The following is a 16,154-nucleotide window of genomic DNA, read 5'->3' on the forward strand; positions in this document are numbered from 1 at the left end:
TGGAAGCTGCATGGTGGTTGACTGCATGGGTTGGGGGCAGGAGGGCTGCAGGCAGAGAAACCAATTAGGAGGCTCCTCTGAAGCCACACCACACGCCTGGGTGCATGACCAGGGGCGGGGCCTTGCCTCAGCCACCCTTGCTCGGGGACCTCTGTCTCCCTGGCCGAGAGGCAGGCAAAGCTGTGGCCCCAGGGCCCCGAGACCTGATGACCTGGGCTCCGAGGCCTGCCCCGAGGACAGGTGCCACCCTGGGTAGGCCAGCAGGTGCAGCCCCTGCTCCTTGCCACTGCAGAGCACCAGTTCCACCATAAGTGGGCCATCCTGTCGGACCCCGACGACATCTCCGCGGGGCTGAAGGGCTACGTGAAGTGCGACGTCGCCGTGATGGGAAAGGGGGACAACATCAAGACGCCCCACAAGGCCAACGAGACAGACGAGGATGACATTGAGGGGTGAGGCTCCCATCCTCCCCCAGCCCCTGGAGACCCGGCCCAGCCCTTCCTGGAACACCAAGGGAGCCCCCAGGGTGGATCTCACCCTCCATCTCCCTACCCCCATGCCCAGATGGCCCATCTCTCCCTGGAAGGACTGAGGCCCGGCCAGCCTCGGTGTCCGGGGACTCTCCTCATGGGGCAGAAAGGACTGAGGCAGGGCAGGCAGGGGTTCACAGAGGACAGTCAAGAGTGACAGTCATTTGACATCCAGGCTTCTGACTGTCAGAAACTTGGAAGAAAAGAGCGGAGTCCCAGAGCTGCTGGGTCTTGAGTCTACACCCAGGAGAGCAAAGAGATTTGTTTTCTGTACCAATTCCAGGCAGCTGACAGTGGTTGTTGAGAAATATTCTGGGACCTCATCTGGATTCAGTGAGAAAAAGTGCAGGATCCAATGAATCATGCCTTCCATGGGCCAAGGAGGGAGAGTGGGGGCCAGTTGTGAGGTTTTTGTGTAGGAGATGAAAGATGTGACACACAGCTGAGAAAACTGGATAATATTATTAAGAGTGGTCTCCCACGCTACAGTTTATAATGTACTCATATATTTTAACCTATTTGAGCCTTATCATATTCTGAGAGGGAATACCATATTATTCCCATCTTAAAGGTGAGTAAACTGAGGCTTAGAGAGATGGGGAGGTTTGCCCAGGATCACAAGAGAGCAGGTGCCCTAAACTCCAGCGTCTTTAGTCCTAGTGTGGGCCTTCTCAGCCGTCCTTCACCTGTTGTCCCGGCCCCCAGGGGTATGTAGATGCTGGGGCAGGAGTCGGGGTGCCCAGCCCTAGCTGTATGTGCCGGCAGGAACTTGCTGCTCCCCGAGGGGGTGCCCCCCGAACGCCAGTGGGCCCGGTTCTACGTGAAGATTTACAGAGCAGAGGGGCTGCCCCACATGAACACAAGCCTCATGGCCAACATGAAGAAGGCTTTCATTGGTGAGAACAAGGACCTGGTCGACCCCTACGTGCAAGTCTTCTTTGCCGGCCAGAAGGTATTGGGGTGCAGGAGGCTGGGGCTTGGGGTGACAGGCACCAGAGGTCCAAGGGGTTGGGTGTGGGATCCTGGGGATGGACGTGAGGCAAAATCAGAAACCGCGAGACTGGCCTTTGATCACCTTGGTGAGTCACCTCTAGAAGTGAGGAGAGAGAGATGAGGGGAGCTCTAGCTCAGAGGGGCTGGGGGGTGAGGCCAGGCTGGGCCTTAGGGATTCCTCACTGCCCCCAGGTCACCAAGAGCTGAGGGGAGGGGGGCACTGAGAGGGAGAAGAGCCAGAGAGGCTGGGGTGGGGAAGGGTGAGGAGATAAGTACACACACACACACCACATGCACACACATAGCACACATATACACACTCACACACAGACACACATGCACACTCATGCACGTACACAAACCCTAACCCTCGCTCCCTCCCACCAGGGCAAGACTTCAGTGCAGAAGAGCAGCTATGAGCCACTGTGGAATGAGCAGGTGGTCTTTACAGACCTGTTCCCCCCGCTCTGCAAGCGCATGAAGGTACAGATCCGGGACTCAGACAAGGTCAACGACGTGGCCATCGGCACCCACTTCATTGACCTGCGCAAGATTTCCAACGACGGAGACAAAGGTCAGCAGCAGGAGACTGGGGGTGGGACGTGGGGCTAAAGGGGTAGCGTAAATGAGACCCCCCCATACACCACCACCATCCCGCACCTCTGCCTGAAAGGTGCCAGGCATGGTCAGGGCATTGCCAACAGCCCCTGCCTCCAGGGAAGGGTGGAAACTCATGGTTCACGTCTGCACAGAGGTGCCTGGGCCCGCCTGAGCCAGGCTGCCTGGATTTGAACTCCAGCTCTGACAGTTAGAATCTGCGTGACCTTCATACCTGTTTTCCCATCTGTAAAATGAGAATAATAGTAATTATATACGTGTATATATACATACGTATTACATATATGCGTGTACTGCTGCCATAGTACCTATCTACAGACTTGTAGGACCAGAGCACTGAGCTGAGTACCAGGGATACAGAACAAGGAGGAATGCATCCGGTCTTCATGGTGCTCCCCTGGGGATGAGGGAGACGGGTGTGCTGCCAAATGCTCAAAACCTGAGACAGAAGACACAAAAGACTACAGATTGTATGATTCCATTTGTATGAAATGTCCAGAATAGGCAAATGCATAGAGACAGGAAGTAGACGAGTGGTTGCCAGGAGCTGGGGGGAAGGGGAACTGGGACGAACCACTGAAAGGTATGGGGTTTCTTCTGAGGAGGATGGAAATGTCCTGGATGGTGGCACAACATAGTGAATGCACAAAAAACCACTGAAATGCTTTAAATATGGTGAATTTTATGTTATAGGAAGAATATCTCAGTTTTTTAAATGCTATAATGTTCTTTATAAACTAGGCAGAACAGAAACCAAACAAAACTCATAAGGCAGAATTGAATCCGTGCTACACATGAGACATAACAAATCCTAATGGGAGAAAAATAGTTGGGACTAGGAATTGGGGGTACTTCGTGGAGGAAGAGCGATTAACAGGCACAGGCGAAGAGTAAGGGCCTTCGGAGAGAGGGCAGGGGTCTGCAGAGGCAGGTGGGACCCTAGTGGCACACAGGTCTGCACAGAAGGCAAAGGCCTTGCTGAGGAGCTGGGGCATCGGTCCTTCAAGTAGGTCATAGACGGCCCCCGCCACAGGCACCGGGAAGCAGGGGGCGTGGTCTTGCTCCACAGAAATGGACGTGTGTGTATGCGGAGCGGCACGGCCAGCTCAGGCTCCCGCAGAGAATAAGCAGACACACAGAAGTGCCCCATGCAAGTGACAAGGCCACCCCACAGCCAGCCCCGCGCAGCAGACACCGCTCTCCCCGCAGCCCCTGTGAGCCTCGCTGCCCGCAGGCCCTCTGCCGCCTCAGACATTTCCCCGAGCGAGACACGAGGTCCTCAGCTCAGCAACCAGGAGGTACAGGCCAGGAGCCCCCAGAATAGGTCCCTCCACCCGAGTGAGCCCCTCGACCCTCTGCCCCCGGCCCGCAGGCTTCCTGCCCACGCTGGGCCCCGCCTGGGTGAACATGTATGGCTCCACACGCAACTACACGCTGCTGGACGAGCACCAGGACCTGAACGAGGGCCTGGGGGAGGGCGTGTCTTTCCGCGCCCGCCTCATGCTGGGCCTGGCGGTGGAGATCCTGGACACTTCCAACCCTGAGCTCACCAGCTCCACGGAGGTGCAGGTGGAACAGGCCGCACCCGTCTCCGAGGTGAGGCCCCAGGGCGCTGTGCTCAACCCCCTTCCCACCACGGCAGCCTGCGCCTGGCCTCTGCCAGTGTCCCTCCTGCCTGCCTCAGGGGCCCAGACCCCGGGATGGGGCCTCCCTCCCCAGAAAGCGGTAGGACCTCTGTCCCCTTCCACTGCCTGTGCCTGTGCTCTCCCCGGAGGTCCCAAGGTGGAGCCTTGTCTCTGCCTTGTTCCTGGCCATGGCTGTCCTTGCGCCGGACATAGCAGCCCTTCCTCCAGGGACAGGCTGGAGGGCCGAAGGAACTGGGCCTTCAGTGTCGGGGCTCCTAGCTCCACAGCCGGGTAGGATGTCCCCACCATTAGCCCCAAGGGCCTGTCTGTAAGACGTAGGAGGAGGCCTGGCCCCAGGCCCAGCCCCCACCCCGTTAAGCTTTCCGGGGGGTTTGAACCACCTTCTCCACAGAGCTGCGTGGGGAAAATGGAAGAATTCTTTCTATTTGGAGCCCTCCTGGAGGCCTCAATGATCGACCGGAAAAACGGAGACAAGCCCATCACCTTTGAGGTCACTATAGGTGAGAGCTGGGCTCGCAGGACGGGGGGCTGCTGGGTGGTAACTGCCAGGCCCCGCTCCACAGCCCGGGGGGCGGGGGGGGGGCGGGGAACTTTGACCACTTCCCTCGTGTGTCCTCAGGCACCCACACCACATACAGCGACTGCACCTGAGAACACGCGCCCCACAGGGTCGGCCTTAGCTCCACCTAAGGGCTAGGCTGTGTTAGGGACAGGAGGAGGAAAGAAGCCCTCCCGGCAGAAGGGAGCGAGGCCCTCATGGGACTGGAGAGGAGAGAGTGGGAATACGGGCCACGTCCTGGGCTGGACCTTGAGCTCAGCGGTCATCAGGGCTCCTAGTGAGACCTCCGCAGGAGTGTAGGACATGGCCCCTTCCTCTGGCCAGTGTTCTATCGTGTCTGAGCTGGCACAGACCTGTGAGCACCAGCCCCATTCCCTGACTCTCCCTCCTCCCTCCCGCAGACCCCTGGACTGGAGGGCAGGGTGGGGCCTGGTGGGGAAAGGACTCTAGGCCCTCCGTGCCCCCTTCTGCCTCCAGGCAACTATGGGAACGAAGTCGATGGCCTGTCTCGACCCCAGCGGCCTCGGCCTCGGCCTCGGAAGGAGCCTGGGGACGAGGAGGAAGTGGATCTGATCCAGAAGTCGAGTGACGACGAGACTGACGAGGGTGGGGACCTGCCCTCAGTCTCCTCCAGCCCACCCATGCGGCCCCAGATCACCGACAGGTGAGCCGGCCAGGACAGAGGGTCCTGGGAGCCCTGCCCACTGCCTCCCATCCTCTCATGGCCTGGCCCCGCCCCACCACCGCCTCCCTGGGTGCCCAGTCCTCAACCTCCCACCTGCTCCCACGCCAGGAACTACTTCCATCTGCCCTACTTGGAGCGCAAGCCCTGCATCTACATCAAGAGCTGGTGGCCGGACCAGCGCCGCCGCCTCTACAATGCCAACATCGTGGACCACATCGCAGACAAGCTGGTCAGGGCCAGGCCACGGCGGGGAGGGGAAAGGCAGAGGGCGTGTGCTTCAGAGGGCCTCTCCCAGCTTGGACAGCTCCCCGGCAACACGCGAGTCCTGTCTGCCGGGCAGCACGCCGTGCGGTTGGGGGAGGAACTGCAGAGTGGCCCCTGTAGAACCTGTGTTCCTGTCCCCGCCCCAGTCCCAGGAGCGGTGGAGAGCCTGAGGGCGGCCCGGAGTGGAGTCTGGGAACCCTGGCCCATCCAGCCCCGGGTTTCCCTGGAGGTGACTGGCCAACCCCTCTGTCTCTGGCCTGCACTCCCCCACCCCCTGAATCTAGCCCTGAGTTCTGTCCGACCCCTGTGGGTCCACCAGGACCACAGACTCATGGCCCAGAGGTGGCTTCTTCCTTCAGGTTCTGAAAACAGAACCTGGAAAATTTGGGTTTCCTTGTGATGGCGAGACAGTCCGGAGATGGCGCTCGTGGGAGGTCCTAGGGCGCTAGACCCTCATCCCCCTGATGAACGAGGGAGACATTTGGGGAGGCTGAGGGGGGCTGTGGCTCACACCCCTGGTTCACAGGAAGAAGGCCTGAATGATGTGCAGGAGATGATCAAAACGGAAAAGTCCTACCCTGAGCGTCGACTGCGGGGCGTCCTGGAGGAGCTGAGCTGTGGCTGCTAGTAAGTGTCAGGGCTGCCAGTCGGGGGTCAGAAGTGGGGGGTTTGCAGAGAAGGAGGCATCTGCAGGCCTCCTGCTGGCGGGTGGGCTCTGCTAAGCCCTGCTTCTCCCCCTCCCAGCCGTTTCCTCTCCCTCGCGGACAAGGACCAGGGCCACTGGTCCCGCACCAGGCTGGACCGGGAGCGCCTCAAGTCCTGCATGCGGGAGCTGGTGAGGACGCGGCTGGACCACACCGGGGACGGAGGGAGGGTCTGGAGGTGAAAAGGGAACCCGAGGTGGGGGACATCTGTCTCTGAGGTCACAGCCCCCAGGGCCAGACCCTCCATCATGCGTCATGACCTGAGCCCCACTTACACCCCCGACCCCGGCAGGAGAGCATGGGGCAGCAGGCCAAGACCCTGCGGGCACAGGTGAAGTGGCACACGGTGCGGGACAAGCTGAGGCTGTGCCAGAACTTCCTGCACAAGCTGCGCTTCCTGGCAGACGAGGTGTGCCCCCTGCCAGCCCCAAACCAGAGTGACCCAAGGTGGCGGAAGGGGGGCTGCACAGGAGGGGTTGGGCCAGACCATCCAGGAGGCCCCTCCCATTCTGACAGCTGTTGGGGGACAGGAGAGACCAAGCCTTTCACCCTGTCCCGTGTTCTTCCCGTTGGATCGGTGGGAGGAGAAGGAAGAGCCAGCGTCGGGGTCCTTTCCTCTGTGGGTTCAGGCCTGGCCAAGAGGCAGGATCTCTCCCTTACTGGCCACCACCCTGCCCCCACCGCAGCCTCAGCACAGCGTCCCCGACGTCTTCATCTGGATGATGAGCAACAACAAGCGCATCGCCTACGCCCGGGTGCCCTCCAAGGACCTGCTCTTCTCCACCGTGGAGGAGGAGCTGGGCAAGGACTGCGCCAAGGTCAAGACGCTCTTCCTCAAGGTGCCGGAAGGGGAGCAAGATTGGGGGCGGAGGGGCTGGGGTCGGCGCTTTTTCAAGGGGTCAACCTCCCCTTGGAGGGAGCAGTACCCCCACCCCTGGGTCTGGCTGGCCAGAGCTGACGGGGTGCTCAAAGAAGAGCTGGAGAGAATAGGAAAGGGGTGGGGGGTCCCCCCATGCCCCTCTGCACTGTGTTCCGCACCACACAGCCCAGCGGGATGGCTGCGGAGGGCAGGGGCCCCTCCGCCCATAGCCTCCTCCAGCCTCCTGCCCCTTCCTCATGCCGTGGGCTCCAGCAGCTGACCCTGCGCCCACCCGCAGCTGCCAGGGAAGCGGGGCTTCGGCTCGGCGGGCTGGACGGTGCAGGCCAAGCTGGAGCTCTATCTGTGGCTGGGCCTCAGCAAGCAGTGCAAGGACTTTCTGTGCGGCCTGCCCTGCGGCTTCGAGGAGGTCAGGGCGGCCCAGGGCCCAGGCCTGCACGCCTTCCCACCCATCAGCCTGCTCTACACCAGTGAGCGAGGACTCCCGGGCCTGGGCGGGAGGGCACCGGCGGGTGGCCTGTTCCCTGAGCCTCAGCCTGCTTCCCCCACAGAGAAGCAGGCCTTCCAGCTCCGTGCCCACATGTACCAGGCGCGCAGCCTCTTTGCCGCCGACAGCAGCGGCCTCTCGGACCCCTTCGCCCGTGTCTTCTTCATCAACCAGAGTCAGTGCACAGAGGTGAGGGCCCCAGGGAGGAGGGCCTGGCTCTGGCTTTGAGAGCACTGGAGGGGGCCTGTGAGCCTCTGGGACCTGGAGAAACAGACCAGCCACTACTCCAGATCCTTAGAGGGAAGCCTGGCAGATGACTGCAGGCCCAGGCCACACTGGTGAAGGCTTTAATCGTGGTCACATTCCACGCAGAAGACAGGGAAGACACTGGCGGGGGGCTGGGAGAGAGGGTCAGGAGCGGACCTCATATCAGCCTTCATTTTGAGATTCCCAGAAGAGTCAGGGAGCATGGCACTCCTGCTCCCACGTCCCCTGGAAACCACAGTGACTGGGGGTGACTCCTCTTCAGGTGTTGCCCACCCACCATCACTTACCTGTGCCCCCCCCCCATGCTGCAGGTGCTGAATGAGACCCTGTGCCCCACCTGGGACCAGATGCTGGTGTTCGACAACCTGGAGCTCTATGGCGAAGCTCATGAATTGCGGGATGACCCCCCCATCATTGTCATCGAAATCTACGACCAGGACACCATGGTATGGGTGGGCTCTGGCACCAGGGACCACGCCTCCTCCCCCACACTCCACCTGCGTTAGCGGCCACCTCCACAGCCCACCCCCAGAGCCCCTTGGCCAGGGTGCTTGCCGGGGAAGCTGGGAGTCTGGGCAGCTGACCAGCCCCTCCAGGAGACCCCGGGTGTCTCCTGCCCTGTCACTGCAACCTGACCCCTTCCCGATGCTTTGGGCCTCTGGGGCCTCAGGGAGGAGACAGGCCAGGGCGTCCCACCTCCCAGCAAAGCTCAGACCCAGATGTGCCAGGAAAGCCTGCTGTCCCCAGCCTTCCCCCATTTGAGGGGCCCCCCAACCCCTGCCCACACCTACCACAGTCAGTAACAGCCTCATAGCTCTCCATGGGAGCTCTGGAGTAAGGGAGTGGGGGATTAGGGTGACCCCTCCAGAGATGGGGAGCCGCTTACTACAAGCCGCCTCAGCTACCGGGGTGCCCCGAGGGAGCTCTGGACTAGGGGTAGGAGCAGCTGTTTCTAGTCCTGAGTCCTGCATCTGCCATTCATTGCCAGCATGGCCTGGAGCTAGCCCGAGACTTGGTTTCCCCCATCTGTAAAATGGGGTGATCACACCTGCAACTACATGGGGCCATGGTGAGGACTGAATGAGATCCCAGGTGTGAACATGCTTGGTCAGTTCAAGCACCAAGCGGCCACCTTGGCTGTTTGTCGCGTCAGGGCAAAGCCGACTTCATAGGCCGGACCTTTGCCAAGCCCCTGGTGAAGATGGCCGACGAGGCATACTGCCCGCCCCGCTTCCCGCCCCAGCTCGAGTACTACCAGATCTACCGCGGCAACGCCACGGCCGGGGACCTGCTGGCCGCCTTCGAGCTGCTGCAGGTGGGGCTGCTGGAAAGAGGGGGCTGGGCCAGGGGCCTTCCTCCTCCCCATCCTGCTGTGAGGCCAGTCGGACAGGAAGCTGGGGGTGTGGTTCTTGGGGACCTGGGCTGTTCAGCCTTCCCTGTCTCCCCAGATCACATGCCAAATAACTCATGGGGAGAGAGAGCCCTCTCCCCGGGCTCCCCAGGGTGTGACACTATGTCCCCCATTCCCCAGATTGGACCAGCAGGGAAGGCCGACCTGCCGCCCATCAATGGCCCAGTGGACGTGGACCGAGGTCCCATCATGCCTGTGCCTGTGGGCATCCGGCCCGTGCTCAGCAAGTACCGGATAGAGGTGTGTGAGGACTGCGTCCGGCCCCTCCCAGCCCTGCCCTGAACAGGCCCTGCTGTGCTCTGCTCCCTGGCCCCCCTCACTCTCTCTCCATGAGGTCGCATGCGTGCATTACACTGTTGGCATCAAACTCCAGGGGTCTTCAGCAACCTCAGGCCACGCTCCGTTTTTCAAATAAGGACACTGAAGGCCCAGGAGGGGAAGTGACTGGCCCAAGTTCACACCCAGGGGCCAGTAGCAGACCCAGGCTCGCGACCATCCGGCGCCTGCCCCTTTTGTGCTGAGTCACACTGCCACGGTCCAGGACCCTTCCCGGCCCTCCCATCGGCCCCCCACACCCACCCTCACCCCACAGCGCCTTCAGGACACCTGCCCCTCCTCGGCTCTCCCAGCCCTGCCCCTCCTGACGCACGGTCCACCCACAGCCCGGTTCTTCCTCAGGTGGCCCTGCCCGCCCGCAGCTGGTGCCCTTGACTGAGGGGCTGTCCTCTCCCCCCCACCGCACCCCCACGCAGGTGCTGTTCTGGGGCCTGCGGGACCTGAAGCGGGTGAACCTGGCCCAGGTGGACCGGCCGCGGGTAGACATCGAGTGCGCGGGGAAGGGAGTGCAGTCGTCCCTGATCCACAATTACAAGAAGAACCCCAATTTCAACACCCTCGTCAAGTGGTTTGAAGTGGTGAGTGTGGGCCGGGACCTGCCTGGGCAGAGCTGGGTGCCTCTGCCCCTTCTCTGAGCTCGGGGTCCCTGCCCACCCCCAGGACCTCCCGGAGAACGAGCTCCTGCACCCGCCCTTGAACATCCGCGTGGTGGACTGCAGGGCCTTCGGCCGCTACACCCTGGTCGGCTCCCACGCCGTCAGCTCCCTGCGGCGCTTCATCTACCGGCCCCCGGACCGCTCAGCCCCCAGCTGGAACACCTCGGGTATGGCGCTTCTGGGCCCAGGGCAGGGCCTCCAGCTCACAATCCAGCCCACCTGGTTTCCTCCTGGGCCATCCCTAAGTGGGCGGGGGAGGCCAGGAGGGAGGTCCCGCCCTGGGCGCCAAGGAAGGCTGGGCAGGGTGGCCCCCAGCTCTAGCGCCAGAAAGGCCAGAGCCCAGGGGTCCTTAGAGGGCCTGAGGGCAGATGGTCCTCAGCCGGTTCCTGGAGAAGACCCAGGCCCTCCCCGTCCCAACCCCCCGATTCCCCCACCCCCCGGCCTCCGCTGTGTCACTCAGCACTGCTCACCCTCCTCTCTGGCTCACCTCCTCCCTCTCCTTATGCCCATCTTATCCCTCCCTCTCCCTCGGAAAGCTCTAGAATCAGCTTTAGGCCTCCGGTCCTTCCAGCCAGCCCTGACTCTCACCGATACTGCTGCTCCTCCTTGTCTGTCTGTCCATCTCTCTGTCCAGGCAGGCTCCTCCAGGGCCGCCGTGTGCTGTACAGTGCGGGCCCCTCTTCTCACCCCACAGGGGAGGTCGTGGTGAACATGGAGCCGGAGGTGCCTGTCAAGAAGCTGGAGACCGTGGTGAAGCTGGATGCGGTAAGGCGCCTGGGGTCAGCCCCACGCTGGCTGGGGACGTGCAACTGTGGGTGGCACTTTCCCAGAGCCGGGCCACCCCGCACACAAGACGACACATTAAGTCGCTCCTCCTTTGGCGTGCGATGGGCCAGGGCTAACCCTGACTGCATGTGCACACAGCCCCATCATATACTGTCCTGGAAGGCGAGATTCTCAATTCTGCGTGTGTGTGTGCACATGTGCATGAACACGTGGTACACACGTATGAGAGACAGAGAGAGCAGTAACTGTGTGAAGTAATAGCCTGCAATTATTTTTATTCCAACAAACGACACCATAGGCAATGGATTCCTTGTGCAAACACCAGTGCTCTTTCCAGAGGGTCCCCGGTTTTCCCTCCCAGCCATTTACAAACAACTCTCCCAAGGCATGGGTTGGGGCAGGATTTCCAGGTGGAAGCGCCTTATTCCTCCTGGCTTTGGGACTGGGGCTCTTTGTCTGCCAGAGGGAGACCTGTCACCTCGGTGTTCGGATGCGGACATGGCGTCAGCAGGAGATGGTGGGATGGAGGCTGGCCTGGAACAGGCCATCCTGAATCCAGACAGGACAGAGGGGCGGGAAGCAGGCTTCCTTCCCAGCACATTCTCCAAGTCCCGTTCCTGACCGCATGTGCGTCACACGGCCCAGGGGCGTCTCCTAGCCTCTGAGGTCTGAGTCGGGTCTGAAAGGATCCTTCCTTACCTCACCATCCTGGTCCCCAGAGAGTCCCAGCCAGCAGGCTGAGTTAGCACGGGGCATGGCTCATGGAAAAGGGGAGGAGTCGAGGCCCGGGGCCTGGCCTGCAGGCCTGGGATGGCACTGCCAGGGGCTCTGGGGCTACACCGGGAGATGCCACATACCCCTGGGCTCCCAGCTTCCTGAGCTCCTCCCTGAGAAGCCTGTTCCTCCTGGAGGCAGGGACGGGGTAGGGAAGCCCCCTGGTTTCAGGCCATCAGCGAACCAAGAGGGCGGCACAGACCTGAGCTGCCCCATCATCCCACAGGCCCTGGACTCTGGTGGGGCCCTTTTCACCAGGTTCCTCTTCAGCTGTGTACTTTTGTGTCCACTTACTTTTTAAGGCACTTGTCCTTCATCCAGCCAACATTACTGACCTCCAGCCTCATGCCGTGTCAGCCTCCCCTCTTGACTCTGACTGCCCACTGCAGTCATCTGGGGAGTTTACAACTCTCCTGGTGCCCAGTACCCCCATTTGGACTCAGTGGAGCCCTGCAACTGATGATTTTTAAAAGCCCCCAGTAATTCTAACGTGCAGCCAAGTTTGCAAACCACCACCCTGGAAGGTCTGAGGACATATCTTCGAGGCAGACCTTCCACAGACCCAGAACTGGCCATGAGAGCACAGCGCTCACGACACAGGGAACATCCCTGCGTGAGCGCCCTCTCCTCCATCCTCCCTGGCCAGCCGCTACCTACCACTTCCGGCCCCAGTGGCTAAGTCTGTCCCTGTCTCCTTGGTTCCTTTCTGCAGACTTCTGATGCTGTCATCAAGGTGGATGTGGTGAGTGTGGGGACCAGCGGGGGCCTCTGGGGAGAGAAGACCCTATACTACATAGGGTATCAGGCCAAGGAAGACAGCATCAGGGACCGAGCCACCCCGTAGCCCCTGATGCCCCGGCCATCTCACCCCTCCAAAGAGGCAGAGGGAGAGAGCTGTTTGGGCTGCAGGGCCCCTGAGAGGCAATCCTGCCTTGGCTGGGGGCTCATGCTGGCTGGTCATGACCCTCTCTGGGCCGTGACATCCATAAAACAAGGCCCTGCCCCTTTGATGTCGGTAGCCCCACAGAGCCTCCTGGAGCCCAGGGCTTTCCTGGAGCAGATGGTCGGAATGAATGGGGGACCCCCGGATTGTTCAGGGCTCCGGGAATGGCCAGGGTGCGGGGATGTATGCAGGACTCTAGACCTAGCCAACCCTGCAGGCTGATGAGGAGAAAGAGAGGAAGAAGAAGAAGAAGAAGGGCAGCTCAGAAGAACCAGAGGAGGAGGAGCCAGATGAGAGCATGCTGGACTGGTGGTCCAAGTACTTTGCCTCCATCGATACCATGAAAGAGGTGAGGCCTCGGCCTGGGCAGGGGGCCAAGGAGGGACTGGGCTGGGAGAGGGGACCCCAGCTCCACATCAGACCCTCCTATCCAGCTTCTTCCCCACCCACACCAGAGCTGGCTCCCCCACTCCATCGACATGAGCTTGTGGCAGGCTGTCTCACAGCCTCGAAGTTCTAGCTCACCCTTTTCCAGGATGGAGGTCCAGTCTACCTTCCCTGCCTTGGTTTTCTCTAGTCCTCATTCATTTCTTCCACAAATATCTCTTGAGTATATATGATGAGTCAGACACCAACCTAGGGGCTACAGGAGCCAAAAGATAAGATTGGCTACCTGCCCTGAGTATTTACTGGACATGCGAAATGGACACGTAAGCAGATACACTACCATGTGATAACAAAGGCAATTCAGTGCCTGGGGGCATCAGGAAAGGCTTCACAGAGGAGGTGACCTTTGAGGAAGAGGAGAAATATGCGCTCAGAGGCCAAAGAGAACAACAACTTCTCAGGAGTATTTGCACAGATACTATTATTTTACATAATAATACACAGCTGTTTTATTTTACATGCCTCCGTCACTGTGGCTGTGAAATGTTCTTCCCCTATTGTGTGCACACGGGTTCTGTCTGCTGAGCCAGATTGCAAGTTCCAGAAGGCTCATGTCTCCTCTTCCTCGTTTGTCTCTCTCCACACTGCCAGCCTAGCTCAGGGCACTTCTTGACTGACCGACTGACCAGGATGGACGTGTGCCCATGGTTGTGTTTCCTCAACCAAGCTGATCCAGCCACATTCTCTCCCCAGGCCCTTTCTATGACCCGAGTTGTGTGTGATGTTTACCATCCATGTTAGAGCACAGGTTAAACTGCTGTAGCAAGTTAGATTGATGTGAACAAGAAGAAGGTTGGTATGGTGATTCAGTGGGGTCAGGGACCAAGACCCTGCCATCTTGTTACTGGCATCTGTGTGGTTAGAGATGGCTTGCCATCACGTCCTAATACTAGTCCACGGGAAGGGTAAAGAGAAGAAGGGGACGCATACTCCTTTCCTTTTAAGGGCCCAGCCTAGAAGCTGCACATATCGCTTCAGCTCACACTGGCTAGAATCTAGTCCCATAGCCACACTTAGCTGCAAGGGGGGCTGGGAAATGTAATCTTTAGCTAGGTAGCTGTGTGCCAAAAACTTTTAGAGAGCAGGAGAGCAGATAACTGGGGGACACCTAGTAGTATCTTCTCCCACCAACACCTCCTGAATTCAAGTTGGCCAGGCTGGAGCTCCAAGAGGCTGCCCATTGTCTCCTCAAGTCTATTCCTGTAATTTGCACAGGCTGCCAACAGGTGGCGGTGACACCTTGGGTGAAACCTGATGATTTAGTGTACAGTGTGTACTGACTGAAGAAAATAAGGCACATTTTCTTATTCAGTTATACTTTTCTACATTAAAATAATAATACCACTAAGAAGCAACATTAAAGAGCACATATTTTTCAATCATACACAATTAAAGAATCATAACCCCTAAGTACAGTTAAGTCACATTGTACACATCATAAACTTTTTTTTAACCCACTTAAGCACATCATGCGTTTGAAACCCAATGGAAAAGAGTTTCTGCCTCTAAGCATTTAAGACTGGTCTAAGACCACAGCGTGGGTTCAACAAACCCCTCCCTAGGAAACCCACCTTCCCTCCTCCTCACCTCATCTTTTGGCAGCAACTTCGACAGCAAGAGGCCTCAGGAACTGATTTGGAGGAGAAGGAGGAGATGGACAACACTGAGGGTGAGCCCTGGAGCCCTGGATCTCTGCCTCTCCCTCCCGGCCCCCTGGATGGGTGGCTCCCCTGCTTGTCACACCAGCTGCTTCTCTTTCCCCTTCCCATGGGCCCTCCCAGCTGCAGCAGCCAACAGCAGATATCACCAGGCATCCCTGGGCACCAGAGAGCAGGCTGAGACTCTTATCTAGAGTGGCTTTTACTCTGACCAGTTCAGTAGCCACAGTGAGGGACAGACATTTAGAGTCACAGAACATCAGAGCTGGAAGGGATCTCAGAGCTCACCCCATTCAGCATTTTCCAGACCTTTTCCATGGAACACTATTAATGGGTCTTCTGAAGGGAAAAGAGGGTTCTGGGGTCAAATGGGTTAAACAGGTCCCTTGGTGCAGGACTTTTCAGTGCCTTTAATATACAAATGCTATTATAAATCTCTAGAAGGAAGACATAATAAAATATTTCCCCAGCTTATTTTACATATATATATATATATATATCTTTTATATATTATACATATATATATATATATATCTTTTCTTTTAAAGCATTCCAAGAACACCTACATCTAGTGTTCCATTGAATGCTGTTTGGGAAATGCTGATACAGAACAATCCTCTTAATGTTAAAGACAAGTAGACTGAGGCCAGAGAGCACAGTGAGCTGGCACCAGACCCAAGCTCCTTCCAGGCCCCTCTCTGTCAAAGTGCACACAACAGTCTTTGCACATTCCTGGCAGACTGGTGCCCTGCTCCCATGTGAGGCGGGCATGCCAGGGAGCATTGTCTGCATTTCCTACAGATGAGCACACAGAGACCTGCAAGTTAAATTAGCAAAGCGACAGAGCTGGGTCTCCAACCCAGGCCTTCCTGCCAGATCATTTCTGCCTCCTTGTCTGTTTCTGGCCAGGCCTGAAGGGGCCGATGAAGGGCAAGGAGAAGGCAAGGGCTGCAAAGGAGGAGAGGAAGAAGAGAACCCAGAGCCCAGGCCCAGGCCAAGGGTCTGAGGCCCCTGAGAAGAAGAAACCCAAGATTGATGAACTCAAGGTGAGGGTCTGGGAGCAGACCTAGCCAGAAGGTAGGGTCACACGGGGGGCAAGACAGAGGCCAGTGGACCGGCCTCGCCCCCTGACAGCCCGGCCTGGCTCAGGTGTACCCCAAGGAGCTGGAGTCAGAGTTCGACAGCTTCGAGGACTGGCTGCACACGTTCAACCTGCTTCGGGGCAAGACGGGGGACGACGAGGATGGCGCGACCGAGGAGGAGCGCATCGTGGGCCGCTTCAAGGTCAGGCAGGGAGCACAAGTGGGCCCTAAGTCCTGAGCCCCACCACCAGCTCTTCTCCCCACCCCAAGCCCGGGGCTGACAGCCAGGTGGAACTGTCAGCCAACCCGGTTGATAAAGTATGAAAATACTTCCATGCTGATTGATAAAGATCATCTGCCCTAAACCCACCTCCCCACTCCACCCACCTCAGAGTTGCCCCCCCACCCCAGCCACTCCCTGCAGAACCCCT

General features: G+C 59.0%; 1 protein-coding gene across 3 annotated transcripts in view; it reads left to right on the forward strand.

The window, feature by feature from the left end:
* Window positions 1-16,154, forward strand: part of OTOF (otoferlin) — an 89,036-nt gene that overhangs the window by 64,925 nt on the left and 7,957 nt on the right. For 2 of the 3 annotated variants that reach the window (XM_036874088.1, XM_036874089.1), the window contains 24 exons: window positions 293-452; window positions 1,296-1,482; window positions 1,911-2,097; window positions 3,514-3,737; window positions 4,179-4,287; window positions 4,824-5,010; window positions 5,140-5,260; window positions 5,822-5,922; window positions 6,040-6,130; window positions 6,292-6,408; window positions 6,686-6,838; window positions 7,157-7,346; window positions 7,428-7,552; window positions 7,942-8,076; window positions 8,784-8,945; window positions 9,162-9,281; window positions 9,794-9,955; window positions 10,038-10,200; window positions 10,728-10,798; window positions 12,306-12,335; window positions 12,754-12,885; window positions 14,586-14,652; window positions 15,551-15,687; window positions 15,791-15,925. In XM_036874088.1, coding sequence (XP_036729983.1) covers window positions 293-452; window positions 1,296-1,482; window positions 1,911-2,097; window positions 3,514-3,737; window positions 4,179-4,287; window positions 4,824-5,010; window positions 5,140-5,260; window positions 5,822-5,922; window positions 6,040-6,130; window positions 6,292-6,408; window positions 6,686-6,838; window positions 7,157-7,346; window positions 7,428-7,552; window positions 7,942-8,076; window positions 8,784-8,945; window positions 9,162-9,281; window positions 9,794-9,955; window positions 10,038-10,200; window positions 10,728-10,798; window positions 12,306-12,335; window positions 12,754-12,885; window positions 14,586-14,652; window positions 15,551-15,687; window positions 15,791-15,925 — 3,266 coding nt within the window. Of the gene's footprint in view, window positions 1-292; window positions 453-1,295; window positions 1,483-1,910; window positions 2,098-3,513; window positions 3,738-4,178; window positions 4,288-4,823; window positions 5,011-5,139; window positions 5,261-5,821; window positions 5,923-6,039; window positions 6,131-6,291; window positions 6,409-6,685; window positions 6,839-7,156; window positions 7,347-7,427; window positions 7,553-7,941; window positions 8,077-8,783; window positions 8,946-9,161; window positions 9,282-9,793; window positions 9,956-10,037; window positions 10,201-10,667; window positions 10,799-12,305; window positions 12,336-12,753; window positions 12,886-14,585; window positions 14,653-15,550; window positions 15,688-15,790; window positions 15,926-16,154 lie in introns of all 3 variants that reach the window. The other variant, XM_036874087.1, reaches the window with a different exon arrangement.

The sequence above is a fragment of the Balaenoptera musculus genome, chromosome 13 (genome assembly GCF_009873245.2).
Source record: "Balaenoptera musculus isolate JJ_BM4_2016_0621 chromosome 13, mBalMus1.pri.v3, whole genome shotgun sequence".
Taxonomy (NCBI): domain Eukaryota; kingdom Metazoa; phylum Chordata; class Mammalia; order Artiodactyla; family Balaenopteridae; genus Balaenoptera; species Balaenoptera musculus.